Source organism: Spinacia oleracea, chromosome 6, assembly GCF_020520425.1.
Source record: "Spinacia oleracea cultivar Varoflay chromosome 6, BTI_SOV_V1, whole genome shotgun sequence".
Taxonomy (NCBI): domain Eukaryota; kingdom Viridiplantae; phylum Streptophyta; class Magnoliopsida; order Caryophyllales; family Amaranthaceae; genus Spinacia; species Spinacia oleracea.
In genome coordinates, this window is record NC_079492.1 from 8,693,097 (window position 1) to 8,717,290 (window position 24,194).

At 35.8% G+C, this 24,194-nt stretch overlaps 2 protein-coding genes and 1 long non-coding RNA gene across 3 annotated transcripts; 2 read left to right on the forward strand and 1 right to left on the reverse strand.

Annotated features, from left to right (window-relative positions):
* The first annotated feature begins 2,276 nt into the window (after nt 1–2,276).
* LOC110780774 (uncharacterized) lies at nt 2,277–5,820 on the forward strand. Its single transcript, XM_056831876.1, has 5 exons — nt 2,277–2,940; nt 3,038–4,661; nt 4,743–5,042; nt 5,121–5,226; nt 5,311–5,820. Exons 1-5 carry the CDS (start codon nt 2,277–2,279, stop codon nt 5,818–5,820), a joined length of 3,204 nt encoding a protein of 1,067 aa, XP_056687854.1.
* An 8,596-nt stretch (nt 5,821–14,416) lies between these two features.
* Nucleotides 14,417–21,760, reverse strand: LOC130462900 (uncharacterized). Its single transcript, XM_056831877.1, has 9 exons — nt 21,590–21,760; nt 21,419–21,511; nt 21,194–21,289; nt 19,691–20,114; nt 18,945–18,956; nt 18,747–18,848; nt 14,717–14,790; nt 14,564–14,617; nt 14,417–14,455 (listed from the first exon to the last, which is right to left on the reverse strand). The coding sequence occupies exons 1-9, from the start codon at nt 21,743–21,745 to the stop codon at nt 14,417–14,419; spliced, it is 1,050 nt and encodes a 349-aa protein (XP_056687855.1). The 5' UTR covers nt 21,746–21,760.
* Nucleotides 21,761–22,210: 450 nt separating this feature from the next.
* On the forward strand, nt 22,211–23,965 carry LOC130462459 (uncharacterized). The gene is made up of 3 exons (XR_008922692.1): nt 22,211–22,499; nt 23,329–23,470; nt 23,604–23,965. It is a non-coding gene; the product is annotated as an uncharacterized lncRNA (long non-coding RNA).
* The last annotated feature ends 229 nt before the right edge of the window (nt 23,966–24,194 follow it).

Here is a 24,194-nt window from a genome sequence, read left to right on the forward strand (position 1 = left end):
CTAGAAATGTACATTATGTCTTCCTTTTTAATGGGCGTATCATTGTCGCCCTTTTTCATACTCCGCTTCTGCGTTGGGTCTGGTTGCCCTCGCTTCTATCCTATAATGCGTATCATCTTGTTTTCCATTCTCTATGATTATGCCATATCACCTACAGTAACCAATCAATAACATTAAATACCTGGGTTTAAGTTAGTGATGTGTCGAAACATAATCAGGACACGACATGAGACTTAAGAGTTGACAGTTGAGACTTGAGACATGATCTAAAACCATTCCTGAGTTAGGTTGTGAACCCCTCAAATGAAGAAGAAAGAATTTTGAAGAGTCCGTCTGGGTTATCAGTATGTACCTATCAAAATGATCCAACGAACACGGGTTTAGAGCACAAAGAAGTAAAATTACTAAATCAGAAACAAGAAATTATTATATCAAAGATTAAAATTTTCACAATAAAATATCCTTGTTGTTTTCTCCCATATTAGGTTTATTCTAATCAGATCAGTTCTGATCAATTATGATGTTCTGTTCTGATCCGTTCTGATCAGATCAGTTCTGTTAGTTCTGATCAGATAGTTCTGTTCTGATCAGTTCTGATCAGATCATTCTGCTCTGATCAGCTCCAGTAATAGTATCCTTGTTGTTTTCTCCCATATTAGATGTGTTCTGGTCAGATTAGTTCTGATCAGTTATAATGTTCCGTTCTGATCAGATCAGTTCTGTTCTGATCAGTTCAGATCAGATCAGTTCTGTTCTGATCAGTTCAGATCAGATCAGTTCTGTTCTGATCAGTTCTGATCAGATGAGTTCAGTTCTGATCAGTTCTGATCAGATCAGTTTTTATCGGTTCAGTTCTGACCAGTTTGTTCAGATCCGTTCTGTCTTAAGGATTTCAGTTTCAACCTGTTCATAGAGCTGCTTCTACTTCACATTCTGTAGATCCAAATATCTTCTACTGAATTTTTTTTCTCTTATTGTGCTAGCTAGGTATTTAAATACATGAAACCATTCTCTCTATTCTTGATAAGTTTATAGAGAATAAGAATATTCAAATCACTATCACCACTAATCAACACATCTACCATATTTATTGTCGCTTATTGTCACCTTATAGATTTTTTGTTTTTTCTTTATAAGGGTTGTAAATTGTAATATTCTTCGTTAGTTTCAACACCTATTTGCTTATTATTTGACACTAGTATGTGCCCGTGCTAATGCACGGGAACTTAAGATTTTAAAAAGTTAACTAAATATTATTTGCCTTTCTTATACTTGTACTTATTTATATTTTTTTGGTTAATATATTTTTACTTACCATTTCAAATTTGTATTTTTACTTACCATTTCAAATATGTATCTTACACAGAAGCATTGGAAGCTTTGGACTTTAGTTCAAGTGGCCGCCGGTTTTAAGCTTCTTCGTGGAATTTGGGATCTACTTTATCCCAACATCTCTCTCCCAAGCGTTTTACAGGTGCTTAGTGTTAAATTTGACATTCTTATTATTATGAAGAATTTGCCTTCATTTTTCTAATCAACTTGTGGTTGTGTGTAAGTGATAAAAAGATTAAATCATACATATTATCAAACAAAAAATTTGAGTGCAATTATTAGACTCCTGCCTTGGATATTTTCTTTTAGCTTTTACCATCTTATTCATTATGTTGAAATTTTGTGCTCATAAATGAGTGAAACTCGCATGCTTTGTTTTCCTTGTTGAATTCACGTGCAGTTGAAAGTATGACCTTCTATGCTAAAAAAATATAATATGGAGTTAATGGAAATGAAGTTCTAGTGAGAAGACGAATATAGGTACCAAATATTAGTCACTAGTGAAGAAGAATTAAAGAAGAAACATAAAGTTATGTCATGTGCTTTTCAGAATCAATTTATAACATTTGGTTTTGTAGAAATCCTGTTGTTTTTAAGAAGGCTTTTAAATCAGTAAATGCTTTTGTAAAAGAGATATTGTTTAAGGCCTCTTGTAGAAGCACTAATTAGATTATTGGTAATATCTTAGGTTGGATAGGTGCCTCTGTTAGAGGTGATTTTGTTTGGTGGCCCTCGATTAATGTAACCTTGATGTTTCAAGGTCTCTTTTGTTGTTAATAAAATCATTGTTAATTGCCAAAAAAAGAAAGCATAAAGTTATGTTATGAATTATATGTTATATCAAGGTTATAAGAATGATCATAACGTTTACCTATAAAATTTCATATTATACAACGCATATTACTAATTATATATCTTATTACTATACTATTTTTCGTATAGATATGGATACAAGTTGGATAGATCTACCCACTGGCCACCCTGAATATATCGATGGTTGTATGCAATTCATTGCGTTTGCCAATCAAGGTCTATTCGAAGGAAAAATTAGATGTCCATGTAAGAACTGTAAGGTGGATAAATGGTTCCCGGTTAATGATGTAGAGCGACATATTTTGTTTAAGGGGTTTTATAAGTCGTATAGAAATTGGATCTTTCATGGTAAAGGGGATATGGTTCAACGTATGTTAGGGAGTGATGGAGGGAGTACTAGTGAAGGATCCCTTGGTAATCAAAGTGGGTTTGTAGGTCGAGATAATATGGGAGGACTATTAAGATCAGCTTTTAGTGTTAATGTGCCACCCAATTTTCCAACTTTTGAAGCAAGAGAGGATGGTGAATGGACTGAGGAGCCCGTGTCATACGACACAGATGTTGAATATGATGATTCTACAATAGAAGAAGATGCGACATATAAGAAGCTACTTCAAGCTTCTGAGGAGAAATTATATGAGGGGTGTATTAATTTTTCAAAGTTATCTTTTCTTCTACACTTATTTCACTTGAAGTGTATGCATCACTGGTCCATTGAATCTTTCAATATGCTCTTGAAGCTGATTTTAGATGCATTTCCTCAAATACTTGATTTTCCCTCGTCTTATTATTACAGTAAGAAAATGATAAAAGACTTGGGCCTTGGGCCTTGGGTATGAAAAAATTGATGCTTGTCCTAATGATTGTATGCTGTATTGGGGTGAATTTTTAGAGAAAGACAAATGTCATGTTTGTGGTAAATCGAGGTGGAAAACAACCAAGGGTAAGAAGGGTGACGATGTAAGTGATCAAGGTACGAATACTTGTAAGAAAGGTGTGCCAGCTAAGGTAATGCGATATTTTCCTCTTATCCCAAGACTAAAAAGAATCTACATGTCATCAGAAACAGCAGAAGATATGAGATGGCATGATACAGAGCGATTGGGTGAAGATGATAAGAAGATTTTGAGGCATCCTTCCGATGCCTTAGCGTGGAAGGCATTTGATGAGCGTTATAGAGATTTTGCATTAGACCCTCGTAGTGTTCGATTAGGTCTTGCGAGCGATGGGTTTAATCCATACCGTTTAATGAACACTACTTATAGTACATGGCCAGTGGTGTTGATTCCTTATAATCTTCCACCATGGCTATGTATGAAACCATCTTCTTTCATTTTGTCCACACTTATTCCCGGAAAAGCAAGTCCTGGAAATGATATTGACGTGTATTTGCAACCATTAGTTCATGAGTTAAAATTGCTGTGGGGAGGGGTTGAAGCTTTTGATGCTTTTGACGGAGTGAAATTTAATTTGCGCGCGGCTCTGCTTTGGACTATTAATGACTTTCCTGGCTATGCAATGCTCTCTGGTTTGAGCACAAAAGGTTACAATGCATGTCCTATATGCATGGATTCCACACCTTCTGATAGATTTGGGAACAAGATTTGTTATTGTAGCTATAGAAAATGGTTACCCGCAGATCACCCATATCGACGTCAGGGTGAAAAGTTTTGTGAGAAGTTTGGAACTAATGAGTTGGGTGAAGCCCCATCTCGTCCTAGCGGCACTGATATATTGAGGCAACAAGAAAAGGTCGAGTATGTTTATGGAAAGTCAAAGGCACCACCGAAAAAGAGACAAAGAGGACATACTGATAACAATGATGTCCAAGATGAAATTGTCTTTGGTACCAAGAGAAGCATATTCTTTGATTTGGTGTATTGGGAGCATAATCTTCTAAGGCATAATTTAGACGTTATGCACATTGAGAAAAATGTGTCTGAGAATCTTTTGGGAACACTTCCTAGTATGGATAAGAGTAGAGATAATAGGGATGATCGAGAAGCCCTTGAAGCATGGAGAATAAAGACTCACCTTTGGCTTAGTGCTGATCATAATGGAAATGAATACATGCCTCCAGCTTCCTATTCTATGTCTAGGGAGGAAAAAGAGAGATTCTTAACTGTTTTGCAGAAACTTAAAGTTCCGGATGGATATGGATCCAACCTTTCTAGTTGTGTGAATATGAAGCAAAGGAAGTTGATTAACCTCAAGAGTCATGACAACCATGTTCTAATGCAAGATATCCTCCCCGTCGCCTTAAGAGCTTCTAATGCTACAAAGGTGATTGACTTGTTGGCTAGATTGTCTTCGTTTTTCAAGAAGTTGTGCTCCACCAGTATTGATCCAGATGATTTAGATGGTCTTCAAGATGGAATTGTTTTAACTCTTTGTCAGTTGGAAATGGAGTTTTTGCCTTCATTTTTCACAATCATGGTCCATTTGTTGATTCACTTAGTGGAGGAGGTTAAACTTGGTGGACCAGTGCAATACAGATGGATGTATCCCATTGAAAGGTTTATATCTTACCTATGTGAATTATATATTTTTTTATTAAATAATTTACATTTATTATATACAAATATTTTATTTGAAAGGTACTTGTCCCATTTGAAGTCACATGTAACCAATAAAGCCCAACCTGAAGGATCTATTGCGGAAGGCTACCTTTTAGAGGAGACAATTAGGTTTTGCTCGAGATATCTTCAAGGTGTTAAGACCATCTTCAACATGCCTAAAAGGATGGATGATGACATTTCAAATTCTGATGATTACTTATTTAATTCCGGCGGTCGAGTCATTGGAAAGGAGGTTAGCATTCGCCTTGATGGTCAAAGCTTAAAACAAGCCCATCGCTACGTTTTACTTCACTCTGATGAGATCAAAGGGGATCTAGAGTAAGTATTATGTTGGTTTTCTTTTGAATAACAAATTTTGTAATAAATCACTCTTATGTTTTTTCTTCTTCCACGAAGTGAATTTTTAACCGAGAAGCGTCAAATGAACTTAGAAATTTCCGTCGCGGAGAGTGATGAAAGTAAATGGATCATCAATGAATTTGGAGGGTGGCTGCAAAACAAGGTTACTTAAGTTCTTTTAATGTTAATACATACTTCTGTTTTTGAAAAAATAAACTTTATTTGATATAATTAAGTATTATCGTAGGTACATTTCATAGATGCAACCACCGAAGATGGGAAACTAAGAAAAGCTTTGGCGGGTGGTTTGCATTCTTATGGTAGAAAATTAAAAGGATACATAATCAATGGATACAAATTCCTTTCCACTGATCGCGATTGTCGTCTTTTGACACAAAATTCTGGAGTTATGGTTGAAGCGGATGGAGTGGCATACTACGGAAAAGTGATGGATATCTATGAATTAAATTACTATGGAGATTATAAAGTTGTATTGTTTCGTTGTGATTGGGTAGACATTCGTAGGGGTGTAAGAACATATCCAAACGGCGGAGTATGTGTCAATTTCTCTAAATTGATGCATACTGGACGATTATTGCAAGATGATCCATTTGTCTTCTCATCTCAAGCAAAACAAGTTTTTTACATAGAAGATGAGATACAAAAAGGATGGTTCCATGTTGTTAAGAATAAGCCTAGAGATTTGTTTGATTTAGGTGATTCTTTACCAGTAGCGGAAGAGGGTGGGGCCGATTGACCATGCTTATTTATTTTATGCCGTTATTCTTTGTATTTGTATTCTATTGATTCGATCTATGGACTTATTATCTTTTATTTTCAATGTACTAGTTATATCATGCTCTTTTCCGGAAGCTCTTGGGTTACTCTCTTGTATTGTCTCTTGGTTATTGGGATTATTGCATAATAAAGTAAGGATTGAGGTGAGTGACTAATGAAGGGAAAGATTAAAAGGAAAGACTGGGATGATGGATTGTGGATAAATCTGCAATTCAGCAATATGATATCTGAATTTAGTTTAATGTTTGAAACAACGTTTAATCTTATATCATTCACCTTAATTAGGTTTGCAGATTAACACATTTATTTCTCTGTACACCCATATATAGTGGTGAGCCTATTGACGGTTTCACCCCTATGAATGTCTTCACAATGTAGCATGGCTGAAGTTTGTAGCAAATTACTGAAATTTTATTCAAAATAAAACTAACTAAAGGCTGAGCATCTGCATCTGTGCTGCTGGTTTCAAGCTGAGTTCAGCCTTTTCTTCAAGTTGTTCTGGGTAGGGTTCTCTAATCTATTCTGATGTTTTGTTCTGATGTATGCAGGGGCTGGTTTTTTTTCTCTTGCATTTTGGTTCTTTTCTCTTGCAGTCTGGTTGCAGGCGACTTATCGGTTGAGGTCTGCTACTATCTTTTTACGTTACAGTTGATTCTTCTGTGTTGGCTGGCTTCTTAAGTGTTTCAGCTTCCTGTTGTGTTGACTTCCCGCCTGCTATGCTAATATTTATGAGTAGATTGCTTTTGCAACTCAGTAGCAGGCAACTTACTATTTAGAAGCTTAATATAGACGTGGAGTTAATTGGTCGACTATGAACCAAAGGATAAGTCTCATGTATTGTTTCTCTTGTCTTTGTGATAGAATGGATAGATGTGTGTGTGTGTGACGGGGGATGCTTCGATGCGTTGCTTTGAAATAGACAGTAAATCTGGTTGTGTAGGCAGCTTTGTGGGATATACCAAGTCACCTTACCTTTCACGTTCCTTATTTGTAACTAATTTTACTTAAAGAAAACTAAGCTTAGATAGGAATTTCACCTCCCAGATGCTGCAGCAGCAAAGAACTTCTCTGTTCTGCGGATCGGTTCTGGAACAACAAAATGTGAAGCCTGATATGACCATTGATGAGAATCTCTGCAAAGTTTTCCTTTGAGACGCTTGATGAGTTGTTGGAACTCCTTTCTCTGTAGTCTATGTCCACAAAGTATGAAGTGTGCCGTTTGTTTATTTTTAACCTTTTCCAACTCAGGAATAATGTTTAAGGAACTTGAAGTTGCTGCATCGCTCTCATTTGCTGTCAAATTCGACTTACTGGTTCGATCTTTACTTACATCTTCATCATTATCAACAAACAGCTTACTTCTGATACATTCATCATTGTCTTGCACCTCATCAGTCTTGTTTAACACTAGTGTGCCACGCCTCTTTTTCCCCGCTATTTTACCAGCATGTTTTCCACCCTTACTAACTGCATCACTCTCATTGATTGTCAAATTGGACTTAGTACTGATCTGCTTTCCACCATCAACATTCGTTTTATTTGCATCGCCCTCATTGACTTGCACCTCAGACTTGTTTAACACCAGAGTACCACCACGCCTCTTCTTCCCAGCTAATTTACCAGCAGATTTAACACCCTTACTAGTACTTTGATCATTTGCAAGAACAGGTTCGTTTTCTTTGTCAAATTTCGTTTAATCAAGATGACAGTCTTGTAAAGATAACAGTTTTCTAGATTGATGTACTGTTTTTGGATTTGTTCTTGTCCAAGGGTCCCAGAGTAAACTTGGTGTGCATCGGGATTCAGTCTCAGTTTGTCCTTGGCTAGTAAGATTGCAGCCTGGCTGCATTTGCTGATATGCCAGGAGTTCTCTCTATAGGAGAAGTTGTCTCTTGGTTTATAGATCAGTGAATTTCTAGACAAAAGAAGTATGAGTCAATTTACTGCTAATCTGTGGTTCCATCTAGGATTTTGTTAGTGTTTTCTGCTTCCATCTGTTTATAACAAGGTTTTTGAGTTGGTTGCTTATTTTGTTCCTTCTTTAGTTGATGGTAGATAATGTCCTAAGTCTAGAAAGATAGGGCTGAACATGCTTACCTACATTCTGAATTCCAACTCTGACATAAGAACGAAAACAATGCCACCAAATTTCCTGATAACGCCATTGTATATATATACTATATGTTAAGATAGAGTTATAGTACCCTTAAAAAAAGAAAAAAGATGTAGTACCATACTACTAATACTAATAGTATCCTAATATTGATTGATAAAAATAAGTTTCTTGTTTTAAAGAAACACAAACCTGTCAAGTATTATGTTTACAGAGTGTATTTTTTGTTTTATGGAGCAAATTCTTTTCTGAAAGAATAATGGTTTTGTAAAGATAAATATTCTATTTAATCCAAGTCATGGTGTATTCCATGTTATTAGGTTCTGCATTCTTTGATTATTGAGTCTCTATGTTCATAATCGAACTTATTGGCTGACTGCACTGCTAGATTTTTTACGGTAGTCCATAAGAATTTTGAGCTGTGTATTTAGTTGTGGCCTTACTAGTTCAAATTACACTATCATCTTGATTAGACAAAGTATTAATTAATCCCAGATATGCAGCTTGCTTATATCCTATTTACTATTTAGTGTTTCATTCTTATATTTGTTGGTTTCATCATTTTTTTTATTCATGGCTGATTGTGTTTCTTACTTGCTGAACAGGAACTAAAAGTCATGACTTACAGTACTAAAAGAACATTTTTAGCTACCGATGACAGATCAAGCCTTGGTGCATCGAAGTCACCCAAACCTTCTGATCCATCACCCAAATCTTCTGATCCATCCATCCAAAACTGGGGACCGTTCACCCCTCCAACACTTGGAGTATCACAATCATTTGGGTCTGTTTCACAACCCATCAAACAACCCACAACTGCTAAAAAACCCACCCTTTCTACATCATCTCCTTCAATGGTTGCATCACAATCATCCATGCTTCGGTCTACTTCCATGATTTCAAAGCAAAAACTTAAGACATCATCAAAACTAGCTGTTACCCAGTCAAAACCATCCTCTAACCCATTACCACAATCAATTTCGCCAACTCTTACAGGAGCATCACAACCGCAAACAAAGGTTGCGCAAAGTAGATGGTCAAAAGGACCTTTGTTTCCCAACCTCATTGAAATAGCAGCACAAAAAACAGCAACAACGAATCTTGCAGCCTCACACCAACCTACTGTGAAGCCTAACCTGCAGAGTACTACTCAGCCCACTGTGAAGCCTATCCTCAAGCCTCCTATGCAGCCTACTACTCAAGCTACTGTGAAGCCTGTCATAGTTACCCGACAGCCTTCTCTGGAGCGGGACAAAGCTGCCCAACAACTTCATAAAGTTAGACATCAGCCTGAAAAAGCTTCACTCACAGGTACCAAACCACAATTGGAAAAAAGAGCGTTTGTTGCACCCATGAGGGCAACAAAATCTGTGATGTCACGACCTCCTACACCACCAATCACCATGTCAGGGAAAGATCGAGCCGGGAAGCTTGCTTCTGGTCAGGTGCCTCCAACTTACATGCATGTGAGTGAAAATGCATTTCAAAATCAATCTCCTCCATCCAATCATATTGAGGCTGAAGTTATGCCAACTTATAACTGGGAGGAATCTGAAGAATCAGCTCCAGAGAGTGATGAAGAATTGGATGAAAATGAAGGAAGTGATACTACTGTGAAAAAATCAATACCTCGACATCGAGTTATTGTTCAAAATTGGCCGTATCAGAGGGAGTTTGATGAGAAGAACGAGGTTATAGCTATAGGTAAACATGTCTCTACTTAATTTAAATATGGAAACTGTGAATTATATTGGTGATTTTTTCTATCTCATTTAACTCCATATCTCTGGCAGATGCTGAAGGAATACACCACCTTGTGAAAGGTTCGGTTATGCCTCGAGACGTTTGGCTTGATACACCGGGATTCAGATACATTGTTAAGTTCAATGAATTCAACCAACCTCTTCGAAAAGGTGGTAAAATCCTTGCGAGTTTCCTTGGAGATATTGCAAAAATAGATGACATGTGTCCAGTGGGATTGGATAGTTGGCGTGATCTGGACGCTAACTTAAGAGCTAATATAGTTAAAGCTATTCGGGTATGTGGATTTATCCTTCTTACACTTACATTAATTATAACAATAAATCCTAAAGAGTTCACATTTGGGGATAAAATGGAAACAAAATCATCAAAACATATTATTCTCAATGAAATTCTTCCATTCCAAAGAGAACTACTCATACTCAGTTGCATTTTACACGTCTCTAATGCACTACTTTGAATGCTAGTATCTTTCTAATCGACAAATAAGATAAAATTCCTGTTAATACTCACTTCAAAATAATTAACAATATCCATTATTCATAGAAATTCAAATAAAAAAACCACCAAATTAGAAATAAAGTAACAAAAATGCATCAAAAGAGTCACCTTGGGAAATGTACATCTGTAACTACATAAGTTTAACATCTCAAAGCATAAGAGTGTCATCGATTATTCGAGGAACTACCGTACTATATTTCACTATATATCTTAACACTTTCTAGCTTAAATAATTATTGTCAATTGGCCATGGTTAGACTTCTAAGTTACACTTTCTAATTTATTTAGTTACACGGGAATTTAATAGTTTAAAAAGTTAACTAAATATTTTGAGCCTTGTATTTAAACAATTCTTAGCCTTAATACTATTTCTTAGCCTTAATACATATACGATGTTTGAATTAAGGCCAATTTACTATATTCTAGATTGCCAATTTAGTAATGAGTAGTGACATGACTGGCATCAATAGAGGATTCGAGAGCTCTCTTGCTCTAACTTCCTACCCAATAGAACCTTAAAAAATATGTCAGCTTCCTGTATACTCAACCCAGCCGAGAGCAGCTCATCTTTTTGAAACAACTCCCTCATATTATTATCTCTATTATTTCTCACAGTCGCAGAAATGAAACGAAATCAGAAAAACAAATAGAAAGAATGACAGGTGAGCAATTGTAAATATAATATCTTTTGATTGGAATCAATTCCATTTGATTGTAATTGATCACTGATTGGTCAAAGTAGTCTAAATTAGTTTGCATGATTGACGGTAAGTTTGGCACTTCTTCCGTTTTATATACTTGCAACATAATTTGGCAGTTCTTCCGTTTTATATACTTGCAACATACTTTTTCACACAGTTTAACACTTACATTGAGTCCTTTTTCTTTGAAGAAACATTTTGTGATACCTGATGGGGAGCTAGTTAACACATCACTTTTAAACCGCATGGACAGACCATGGAAGCAGCATAGATACACATTGAAGAAAAAACATTTCGATCCAGTGAAAACTCCAGAACAGAACTTTGCCAATCTGCCTGATGGAGTCTCCTCTAAGAGTTGGTCGGATTTGGTTACATATTGGTTTACACCAAAGGCCATGGTTTGTTACCTCGAAAGATCCTAAATTTAGTAAGTTTAATTTATTTTATTCATGCTAACATTGATTTCTTGAAACTAGGAAAAATCTGAACTTGGAAAAAATGCTCGAGCATTACAAGACCGTAATCACAAGAGTGGTGCTACAAGCTTTGCTAATCGAAGAGCTGATTTGGTATGATTTTCTACCTTCTTTGAGTTGTTGCATTTTAGTTACTATAGATTCTAAGTAGATAGGAACATAAAACACAAAGATACTATAATCAGCCCTACTCCACAAGTTTGTTTATTTATTTGTTTCCTATAATTGCAGAAAAAGAAAGGGGAGTTTAGCGAATTGGCATTTTACAAATCAGTTTATGCCAAAGATGGAAGCTTTGAAGAGGGCACACCCTATCATCAATTTATGGTATCCATTGCGTTGAGCTTATTCAATCTTTCTCTAATCTATGCGAACTCCTTAATTCAATATTTCTCTTTTTTATAGTATCCAACATGATATGTGAAGACATTTCAATTTTTGAAAAGTGGCCAAATTCTTATTTGCTTATTTTCTCAGTTGAATCCTACTCTGCACTTTAGTTTAACAGGATCGGTAAATAGTGTCACTCTGGCGAGTTCATACACTCAGTAGTTGAACTGATCTGATCAGAACTGATTTGATCTGAACAGAACTGATCAGTTCTGAATATTTCTGTTCCGATCAGATCAGTTTTGATCAGATCCGTGCTGATCAGATCAGTTAAAACAAGGCCTCTAATATCTATATATGTATATATTTCATTAGCATTAACAAATGTAACAAGGCCTCCGATCTTTTATCTTCTAGAGCTTACACTTCTGATATTCGCTTCTCATATTATCTAACAGGAGGAAGCAAACGATGAGGTCCAAGAAAACCTTGCGAGTTCCTCTTCTTCCTTGTCTAGGGTTGAAATTGAGAATGAGGTCTTTAATAGGCTTATGTATAAAGGTGAAATACCTAAACGTCCTCTGAATTATGGGTTTGGAGTGAAACAAAGTGACATCTTTGGAGTGGAAGGTTTGCTAAGGAAAGAAGGGTCAAGCTATGTTAACAATGGTGCCGTGGAAGTGGAGAACATAAAAGGTGAACTATCAGCTGTAAAGAAGCAAAATCAGGAACTTGCACAACAAAATAAAGCTCTAAGCACGAAGTTTGATGAAACAACGCAGTCATTTAAAATGATTGCTTCTTTCTTAGGACAAGTTTTGAAGGAAGTACGCAAAGGAAATGTTTCATCAGACCTTTTAGATGGTGCGGAATCAGCAATACATATGGTTAGTCATTTTGCTTTAGAAACATGCATGTCTTACCGATTAAGTATTTGAATATTTGTTTTAGTACACTCAATGTAAAATGTATTCGACGTGGCTTATTAAAATGGTTTTTGTAGATTAATGATGATTCTGGTGGCAGTGGTGAAAAATAGGCCGAGACATGAGATGTGGACACTATTGCCAAAAGCAAGGTAAACTTATATGGACTTAACTATGTTGCTAAGCTTGATTTGTTTTGCGATTTGTGACCATAAACATGATTTATAACCCTATGTTTCTGTGGACACATTCTGAACCTACAAGCCAGATTTCCATACCGTTTGAATTTGTTTGCTGTTCTGTAACTTTATTGAACCTGTATAAAGCTCTGATTGAGCGTGTGCAAGAACTTATTGATTGCACTACTTTCTATCATTACATTTTTGTTCCTTTTTTCCTTGTTTTTGTACTTGGTTATGGTGTCAGTTGTTGGGCCATGTTGGCTAAGAAAAGAATTTGCTGCATCGTGATCGACACTAATCTATTGTTATCAGAATTAACTAAAGTACTGAATTAATTAATAGGCCAAGTAATGAAGTATTAACTGAAGCTCCATTTGTTTCGCTGCTGTTTTTTAACAGCACCAAAATAAGAACCCCACCAGAATGTAGCTAATTACTCTCACACCAAAACTGCAAACCTGAACTTTGCTACTGGTTATAATGGTAGGATGATACAGGACATGGCCTAATGAATAGCCAGTTCCATTTCTTCCATCTCTTTCAAAGAAACCGGTTGATTCTCTTTTCTTGTTTTGCTGCATATCCTGTATCATCCTACCATTATAACTTTGGGCATATATTGCTTGATGCTTGAGTTTGTACTCTGGATTTCCTAAAAGGTTATTCTCTTCATTACCTTCTTTGAAGGTTCCCGGGAAAGTGGCTGATAAGCGTGAGTGTCACAGCAAAGTGTTGTTCTTTTCTCCAAACCCTTTACATTCTGAGATAAAGTAGCAGCCTCATAGTCCCAGTAACTCTGATGCACTGGCTTTTCTTTAATATTATCTAGATAGACAATGTCTTTATCTTGATTTTGGAGTGTACTAGCTCTCTGTTGACTCCCTCGAGGAGTCATCCTCAATGTTGGTCATTTTATTGCATGATTTGCATCCATTTCTGCATACATAGTGTACGACACAGACGTACAACTCAAATGGCAATAGGTTGAGTGGGCGACAGGGCTATTTAACTGAGCTTGCAAGATCTTCAGTTTCCTAAATTTTGTAAGTCTTGGCAAGGTTATTATTTTTAGTGATAACACACGTAGGAAACCTAGTCAAATTCAAACACCTACTATCCTAGAAAATGAATTAGCCAAAGTTCATACAACATTTTGATGTCTGCGATTTTTATAACTTTATAATTTTCTTTAATCCAAAATCTGGAGGGATTAAGGTTTAGTGTTCGATAACATAGATTAGAGGAGATCTAGGAAGTTCGAAGAATGGAGGCCTAAAATTTAGGAGTGTTTCGCGTTGAAATATAAGTTATCTGTGAACTTGAAGCTTAAACAAAACGTTACACAAACTTACAACTCTGACCAAAATATGGGATTAAATCTAACTGTATATCCTTTAACTTATTTTGGGATGTGTGGACAGGCTTCTTGCCAAAACTTATGTTTTAGCACCCAAAACAAAATAGTAATGTTCCTCCTTCTAGTTAAGCTAGTGCATCACCAGCAGATATAGTTGATCGTAATAGGTTTGTCAGGTCTTCCACCACTTCTAAAGCACAAGAAGTTAAGAAAGATCAAAACTAAGAACATTAAATATCTGAAGCTGACCACAATAGTGAACAAAATAGTGGTTGTTTGCAAATGTAATCCCAAGAGATAAAGAAATGCACTAAGATTAATTCTATGAAAAATTGAACGAGGGAATATTTACCAGTACTCCTTTCCTAACATTCCCCAATGGGCCCGCCTCTGTGCTTCCCATAAGCTGCCAAAATAAAATAACAAATACAATAGTAAATGTCAAAGGAATCTAGTAACTACAGCAAACAAGACGCATAGCAGAGAGTAAACAAGACATCTGTACCCTGGAATGCCCTGTGCATGAATCCAGTTCCCCGTGTGACACTGAAGAAAACACTTCTATAACCGACTGATCCCCTGAAATAACAAAAAAGCTCTTAGACTATCTGCACAGTGAATAGGTGAAAAGACAAGCAGCAATAATAATAAAAAAATAAAGGAACTCTAACATAGGAAGGACTAAAGAAATATTTAGAATCCGATTGGTAACTCTCAGAATGTTAAAATAAGTTTTGTGCTGTGAAGTGTGATGCATTTTCATTGATTAATTTAAAACATCAGTCTAATGTCAAATTTGTTGTGATTTTCATACTTTTCTTCGTGGATATAATAAACCTAGAGGACAAAGATGACCATTAAAATCGGTTTATCAATTCATTATTCTTTACTAGGGTACTGGGGTGATTATAAAGCAATATTTGGGGGTAAAAACTAGCATCTTGGTCGTTGAGACGGGGAGTTTGAACTTTGGATCTCTGCCATTTTCACTAAACAAGTCAAGCTTCAATGAATCTTGAATCATCCTATCTGGTAGAATTTTCGTTCGTCCAGCATGCATTGGCTGCTTTAGTGATTAAATTTTGTTGACAGTTTATCGGACGACACCTAATAACAGCAATTACGATTAGTTTATTAGGTGTAATCGTAAGCTTCAGTTTCAGATCTCACCTGTTGACAGTTTATCGCAATGTACTGGTACTGTGTTTTTTTGCTGATTGCATCAGTTTCTCTGTTGCATGTTGTGATGCATCAGGACCGTAAATGCATAGAACCGTTACTGCTGCATTTTTTTGTTGACTTTGTTATTGTCTGGATTAATGGGGTGGGATTTGTAGTCTTTTATCTGCTGTGGGTTTGTGCAATAGATTTTGGTGTGTGTGTAGGTTGAAGGTTGCCTTTGGCTTCCTTTCTTTTCGGCTCTACTGGTTTCTGACGTTGAGATGGATGAGAGTTATTGGTGATGTTGTGACTAGTAATAATAGATTTTTACCAAAAAAAAATTGACATTAAATTTTCTTTGCAGATTAATGATGATTCAAGCTATAATGGTGAAACTTAGAGGGATAACAAGTTATCTTCAAGCGCGCTAAGCTATCATGGCGATAGGATTTATTTGCTTAATTAGACTTAGTTAGGAAGTTGTTTTTCTTTCGTTTTTTACTATGTTGATCAGGGTAGAACAAATGATGCTAGAAAGTTGTTTTTGTATTGCTTTTATTTCAGTTTGAGTTGACAATACAAATTAATGCGTGGATGATTGTTAGCACTTTTTATAAAATACATTGTTGCTAATTAATTATTATTTTATGATAATGATTAAGTTTTATTGTTCACTATATATAGATATATATATATATATTTTTGGATATATATATGTTATTATGCAAAGGTCGGCCGGAATGAAGAACAATATATGCTTTGAAACTGTGATCAGGAGGTTCTAAATTTGTTTGGCGGTAAAAATATAGTATAAAATTGTGACTCTTAGAAGGGTCTAAATTGGTTTGGCGGAAAAAAATATAGTATCAAATTGTGACCCTCAGATGGGTCTAGATTTGGTGGAACGAAAATGTTTATACTAGAAATGACTGAGTGAAGGGTCGAAATATGCGTTGGTGTTGCGCGAAAGTGGAGTAAATAGCGACGGAATATATAGTCGAAATATTTCGACCGGACAAACTGTTGCAATTTGGCAAATATCGACGCTCTAAAGCGCGGAAAATGGAATAATAGCGACGCTTTAAACCGTCGGAAAATATCGACCATCAAAATTTCGACTGTCCTGAGAAGCGTCGATATAATAATTTTCGACGCTTTAGAGCGTCAATATATTCCAGAAAAAGCGTCAAAATATGCCGTGTTTTCCCGTAGTGCTGGTGTCTGCTGCTTCCTATGTGAATTTTGATTTTAGATTCATGATCCCCAGCTGAGGCCTCTGGCCATATACTCTCACGCATTGTTGGACATGGATTGAGGGTCATATCTTTTGTTGCCGTATTTTGTTTGGCAAAACGTCACAGAAGAAAGACTTTTAAATAACGAATGAAAGTAACCGAGGCTGATGCACAATTTGTGAACTTGGATTATAACCTAGACGATATGCAACTAATCTTGTCCTATCTTCATTTTTGTTGTGAGAGCTTTAAAATCACATTTGCCCCTTAGTTTGACCAGTAGTACAGTGAAGATGTGAGTATTCATCTTGCCTACTTTGTATTGTATCTTTTGTACCACTCACAACACCCATCAGACGATTAAGGTTGTTTCCTAGCATGAGCATAATAATGTTTGTTGGACTTTAGTGCTAAATTAGCTGCAAATAGAACCTAAACTGTTTGATCAAGGCTGAGAATGGATTTTGGCGCATATGTGGTCTGAATTAAAGATGCGGGTCTGTTCTTTTGGATGTATGCTAAACGGTAAGAGAAATGTTGGGAAATGTCTTAAAGATGGTTGCAGATTAAAACAAAGTACATAGAGTAGCAATTAGAATAAGCTGATAAGATATTTCAGCTTGAAGAGAAGTTCTTTTTAGTTTTGTCCAGGTTTGGAAAATCATTTTTGAAGAGCTAACATGACGCTATGTGGGATATGATCCTCCTGCTTAACTTTAAAGCTGATAGAAAATGTTGAGAACTTTAATTGTAGATGACAAAATAAACATGAAAAGCTAATATCAACATATATAATTGAAATGCATCTGAAGTGAGATACGTTGAAATAGTGAAGGGTGAACTTGAAGAACTCGAAAGCCTTAACACCATTAGTATTGGCTGCAAATAAGCGGCCAAGGACATTCTCAACAAATTTAGCAGAAAGGTTAGAAGGAGGAATATGGTGAAAAAGGGTAGGCTGAATTGGCGCATCAGGAACAGATGGTCACTTATAATTTGAGTGATTCAAATGACTATTGTTGTTAATTTTCCTTTGATTTAAAAATGTGTTCATCATGCTTTGTATATATATATTTGACATATTAAATTTTCTTTGCAGATTATTGATGATTCAAGTGGTAATGGTAAAATGTAGATCAAGATTAACAAGTTATCTTGAAGCCGCTAACATAGCAATAGGTTTACTTGGTAATTAGTTAGGTTTACTTGGTATTTAGTTTTGGACTATCTTATAGAAAAAATGATGTTAGAAAGTTGTTTTTGTTATAACATATTGCTTTTATTTCAGTTTGACTAGACTTTGTAAATTAATTTAATGTATGGATGATTGTTAATCACTTTTTCTAAATTAATCAAAGCACGGCGTTACGTTGTTTTATGATAATGTAGTAAATTGATTCTTGTATTTGATTACCATCATCTATGGTCAATATATATTTTTATAGACAATTCATGATTTTAGATTAATTCACACACACACACACACACAAGTGTGAATGCAAATTGTGACGCTCCAAAGCGTCTAAATTATTATGTATATATGAAAAATAATATGATGCAAATTGTGACGCTCCAAAGGGTCTAAATTATTTTGGAGGGAATGGGGGGACCTCGCACGAAAGTGAACATATAGTGACTCTAATAAGAGTCTATATATTTCGGGTGTCTAAAGCGTCTCTATATGGTTTATAGTGGCGAAAAAATGTGTTTATACGCGTGCAAATAGTGACGCTTTATACAGTCTAAATATTGCGACTCCCTATAGAGTCACTATATCCCAAATAGCGACGGAGAAATATGTCGATATTTTGCAAATTGTGACGCTCTAAAGCGTCGGTAAATAGCGGCAATGAAAATAGCGACCCTCTCCCAAAGCGTCGCTATGTGAAATAGCGACACTGTAGAGCGTCACAATTTGTCCCAAAAAGCGTCACAATGTGCCGCGTTTTTTTGTAGTGATAGTCATGAAATCAGCACTTTCAGAAGTCAGAGCCACTGGTAGCAGCCGTATCCTGCCATAAACCTCTTCTCATCTCTCCTATAAAAGCAAAAGACGAACCTAATGCAGCTCTGAAATTCAGAATTAGCCCTTTGCAAATATAAAAGTAAGGGTTTGTGACTTTGAGTAGAGCAGAGAACCTTTGAAACATAAAGGTCCTTCCTCCAAAACTCCAGATATGCCCATTACAGTGTTGTCAATAATTTTTAACAAAGCAAATGCTAGCAAAGTAGTGAAAGTACCTATTAGCAACATTCAGAGCAGCCCATTATAGTAAGAGCTAGGAGATGCCATGACCTGGAACTATTGGTTATCTGTTAGGCCCTACTATCTTTTACCTTGTTTGACAGCTGCAATAGGTTTAAAATGCCATAACAGTAATTATAGCCAGTAGCAAAGTTCAGGTTTGCAGTTTTGGTGTGAGAGTAATTAGCTACATTCTGGTGGGGTTCTTATTTTGGTGCTGTTAAAAAACAGCAGCAAAACAAATGGAGCTTCAGTTAATACTTCATTACTTGGCCTATTAATTAATTCAGTACTTTAGTTAATTCTGATAACAATAGATTAGTGTCGATCACGAAGCAGCAAATTCATTTCTTAGCCAACATGGCCCAACAACTGACACCATAACCAAGTACAAAAACAAGGAAAAAAGGAACAAAAATGTAATGATAGAAAGTAGTGCAATCAATAAGTTCTTGCACACGCTCAATCAGAGCTTTATACAGGTTCAATTAAGTTACAGAACAGCAAACAAATTCAAACGGTAAGGAAATCTGGCTTGCAGGTTCAGAATGTGTCCACAGAAACATAGGGTTATAAATCATGTTTATGGTCACAAATAGCAAAAAAAATCAATCTTAGCAACATAGTTAAGTCCATATAAGATTACCTTGCTTTTGGCAATAGTGTCCACATCTCATGTCTCGGCCTATTTTTCACCACTGCCACCAGAATCATCATTAATCTACAAAAACCATTTTAATAAGCCACGTCGAACACATTTTACATTGAGTTTACTAAAAACAAATATTCAAATACTTAATCGGTAAGACATGCATGTTGCTAAAGCAAAATGACTAACCATATGTATTGCTGATTCCGCACCAAAGATCTGATGAAACATTTCCTTTGCGTACTTCCTTCAAAACTTGTCCTAAGAAAGAAGCAATCATTTTAAATGACTGCGTTGTTTCATCAAACTTCGTGCTTAGAGCTTTATTTTGTTGTGCAAGTTCCTGATTTTGCTTCTTTACAGCTGATAGTTCACCTTTTATGTTCTCCACTTCCACGGCACCATTGTTAACATAGCTTGACCCTTCTTTCCTTAGCAAACCTTCCACTCCAAAGATGTCACTTTGCTTCACTCCAAACCCATAATTCAGAGGACGTTTAGGTATTTCACCTTTATACATAAGCCTATTAAAGACCTCATTCTCAATTTCAACCCTAGACAAGGAAGAAGAGGAACTCGCAAGGTTTTCTTGGACCTCATCGTTTGCTTCCTCCTGTTAGATAATATGAGAAGCGAATATCAGAAGTGTAAGCTCTAGAAGATAAAAGATCGGAGGCCTTGTTACATTTGTTAATGCTAATGCAATATATACATATATAGATATCAGAGGCCTTGTTTTAACTGATTTGATCAGCACGGATCTGATCAAAACTGATCTGATCGGAACAGAAATATTCAGAATTGATAAGTTGTATGCAAAACTTCTGAAGGTGAAATCTGATGTATTTCAGCATATTATTTAATAGTTGACCATTCTATAACTTGTATGCAAAACTTCTGATGGGAAAGTCATGTTCTCATGTCACAAAAGACTGGAGATTACATTGCCGAGGATATCATCTCGACATGTCAATCTTTTTGAAGGTGTATTCCTAAACTTCCTATATATCTCACAATTATAGATCTTTTTTTGCCAGAAAACTGAAATGTTTGGCAGCAGAAGAAACTTATAGTAGTCTTATTAGATGACAGGTCAAAACTAAATTCGTACTATCTGAACTGGTAATCAATTCTAATCAGTGCGATCTGAACTGGTATAGAATGTTTTTTTAACAGAGCAGGAATTTTTAGTAGTCACAGTAAATTTGTTATAAAATATCATAGAGCCTGAGTGCCTAACCAAAAAGATGACAGAATCCTATTCTGCCACTGGTACTAAAACAGTCATACTAAGACAATTGAGGAATTTTAAAGAGCAAGTAGTCTTCATGTTATGTGATGCACAACCTAATATAGAATCTTGTACAGCTGTTGGAAAATGAACTGATAAGTTCTGTTCAGATCAAATCAGTTTTGATCAGAACAGAGCTGATCAGATCAGTTCAACTGCTGAGTGGATGAACTCGCCAGAGTGACACACTATTTACCGAGCCTGTTAAACTAAAGTGCAGAGTAGGATTCACCTGGCTAAAAACTAATGAACTGAGAAAATAAGCAAATAAGAATTTGGCCACTTTTTAAAAATTGAAATGTCTTCACATATCATGTTGGATACTATAAATTAGAGCAATATTGAATTAAGGAGTTCGCATAGATAAGAGAAAGATTGAATAAGCTCAACGCAATGGATACCATAAATTGATGAGAGGGTGTGCCCTCTTCAAAGCTTCCATCTTTGGCATAAACTGATTTGTAAAATGCCAATTCGCTAAACTCCCCTTTCTTTTTCTGCAATTATAGGAAACAAATAAATAAACAAACTTGTGGAGTAGGGCTGATTATAGTATCTTTGTGTTTTATGTTCCTATCTACTTAGTAACTAAAATGCAACAACTCAAAGAAGGTAGAAAATCATACCAAATCAGCTCTTCGATTAGCAAAGCTTGTAGCACCACTCTTGTGACTACGGTCTTGTAATGCTCGAGCATTTTTTCCCAGTTCAGATTTTTCCTAGTTTCAAGAAATCAATGTTAGCATGAATAAAATAAATTAAACTTACTAAATTTAGGATCTTTCGAGGTAACAAACCATGGCCTTTGGTGTAAACCAATATGTAACCAAATCCGACCAACTCTTAGAGGAGACTCCATCAGGCAGATTGGCAAAGTTCTGTTCTGGAGTTTTCACTGGATCGAAATTTTTTTTCTTCAATGTGTATCTATGCTGCTTCCATGGTCTGTCCATGCGGTTTAAAAGTGATGTGTTAACTAGCTCCCCATCAGGTATCACAAAATGTTTCTTCAAAGAAAAAGGACTCAATGTAAGTGTTAAACTGTGTGAAAAAGTATGTTGCAAGTATATAAAACGGAAGAAGTGCCAAATTATGAGTGAAACACAAAGATAACAACAAATTACAAATTCAACGAATTAAAACAAGTTAACAACATAGATTAAAAGTTCAAATCCTATATAATAATAAAAAAGTCATTGGCTTATGTGAGAACTCCAAATCCCCAATGGAGCAATTTTACACATTCCCACCAAAAATATTTAAATCCCTCCCAAACAACCATCACAAAAATTGAAAATTGAAAATTGAATAAACAACCGCCTATTTAATAACTTCCCAAATAAAACTTACATTAAAAACAAAAACCACCTACAAAAATGCCCCTCAAATACTCTCTCTTGTCCCAACTATACGGCTTTCTCAATTTTTATTCCTCTCCCATTCTTTATCTCTTTGAAGAAACTCACTCATGGAGTCATGGTATCTTCTTATTCTTTACCCTTCATCTCTATCTCTCTCTTCCTCACATTTTCTCCTCTAAATTGGCTCCGTATGTTAATTTACAACCGGATGTGAAAGAACATGTCGTAGCAGCTGCAGGAGCAACAACACCATACAAAAGACTCGCGAATCGAGAATCGGTCTTGATGCTTGCTTGACTTATCTATAGATGAACCTGTTGTGACTTCCTGCAAGTATTCGTAGAAGGTGATAATGATTTTTTTTTTCTTTTTGTAATTGATTTATTCCTAGATTTAATTGATGTAGTTTTTGGAAATTAGGGGTTTATTGGGTTGAAATTGAGTAGATTTTCTAGCTCTAGACAATTTTCGGTCCTTTTTTCTCCAACTACTTTTTAATTTATGCAGTTTTGTTAACTTTTAGCATTTTCTTATTGATTGATATATAATGTGAAATTATTATGATTTTGTAATTGATTAATATAATTGTGTAAGCAAGTTTGTGTGATTTCCCTCTGTATTTGGGTTAGAATATGGAATTTTTTGAATAGGGAAAGTCCCCAAATTTCCCACCTTTTCTTGTTTGCATAAGAAAGAGTTCTAGAATAACTTCTTTGTGTTTGGTTTGTGGGCACTGGGTAGATTGCTGATGACTAATTGGTAAAGGTTTTTTTTCCTCATAATTCAATCGATACTTGCCATGATAATATATACATTACATGAGACACCTAACTACCAATGAATATATAAGCATATACATATTGTCCATATTTTCGTTAGACAGAAGAGTCAGGGGTGTGTTCACCCTTAGTCATACTCATTCCATTGCTGTTGTTGTCTCCTTCAATATTGGATGACAAACTGACGGTATAGGTGGAATAAGGGGATGATCATTGATGTCGGCGGTGGATGTTGTTGTTGTTAATGTGAGGCCGAGTTGGGGCAGTAAAGTGGAATTGAGTGAGGGTGTGTAAAGCACAGTGGTCAAGGAAGCTAAGCCATGATTCTTTTTGCTTATGTTCTGGTAAAGTAATGGAAAATAGCTAAATTTTTTCTTCTGATCATTGTTCTTTCAGGGAGTTAATTTCAACAGAAACGGCGAATTTGTTTTGGAAAGGCACCCAAAGATCAAAGTGGAAGTGGTGAATGGTAGAAGCTTAGCTATTGCAGTAGTGCTTAATGGTATCCCACTGAGAATGTCTCATATTCTGTTTAGGGGTATGCTCTCTAAGGTGGCTTATTCCATTTTTTGCGCCCTATGTCACAAGGGCATCCACATAACAACACTAAAATGGTGAATTTCTTTGAAAGTGTGCTTGATATATGACCTATTTTTTCTTATCATATGCAGGTTACTACAGTATAAAAGGTTGAATGTTCTTCTGGACATCTTTGCAACCTTTTGGCTAATGTTTGGAAGTTTTTGGTGTTGAAGCAAGGAAAATGGCGTTGACGAAAAGCTTGAGTTTTCTCTAGGAAGGAAGAGGATATTAATTTATAAAAATAGCTATGATTTGAAGCAATTTTGTGCTGATTTTCAGCCGTCTTCACTTGAACAAAACTGGAATTGAGTGAACAAAAACTGGAATTGAGTGATTTTCAGCCGTATTCACTGGAATTGGAACAAAAAGTGGAATTGAGTGAGGATATGCAAGACTTTCTGGAACCATACTGGAACAAAAACTTCTAAAAATTCTGAAATTCCTACTTCCTGCCCCGTCTCCATCACTAGTATATTCAATGAATTTAACACAGCATCATACCAGATATTCACAGAAACAAGATGAAATCAATAAACGATAGATGAAACCGTCAGTTAATGGTAGATTAAACAACAAAAATTCAAACAGTATAGGTCTTAATTTGCTAATATCAGGCAATAAATTACAAATTCAACGAATTAATAACAACCTAACACAAATCAAAAGTTCATATATATTCA

Coding starts and splice junctions, on each gene's coding strand:
- LOC110780774 (XM_056831876.1), top strand. CDS start 2,277: ATGGATACAAGTTGGATAGATCTACCCACTGGCCACCCTGAATATATC. Junction 2,941..3,037: donor TCCCTCGTCTTATTATTACA/GTAAGAAAATGA, acceptor GTGAATTTTTAG/AGAAAGACAAATGTCATGTT. Junction 4,662..4,742: donor TGGATGTATCCCATTGAAAG/GTTTATATCTTA, acceptor TTTATTTGAAAG/GTACTTGTCCCATTTGAAGT.
- LOC130462900 (XM_056831877.1), bottom strand. CDS start 21,745: ATGGACAGACCATGGAAGCAGCATAGATACACATTGAAGAAAAAAAAT. Junction 21,290..21,418: donor CTAATCGAAGAGCTGATTTG/GTATGATTTTCT, acceptor CTATAATTGCAG/AAAAAGAAAGGGGAGTTTAG. Junction 20,115..21,193: donor CACCCTCTCATCAATTTATG/GTATCCATTGCG, acceptor ATTATCTAACAG/GAGGAAGCAAACGATGAGGT.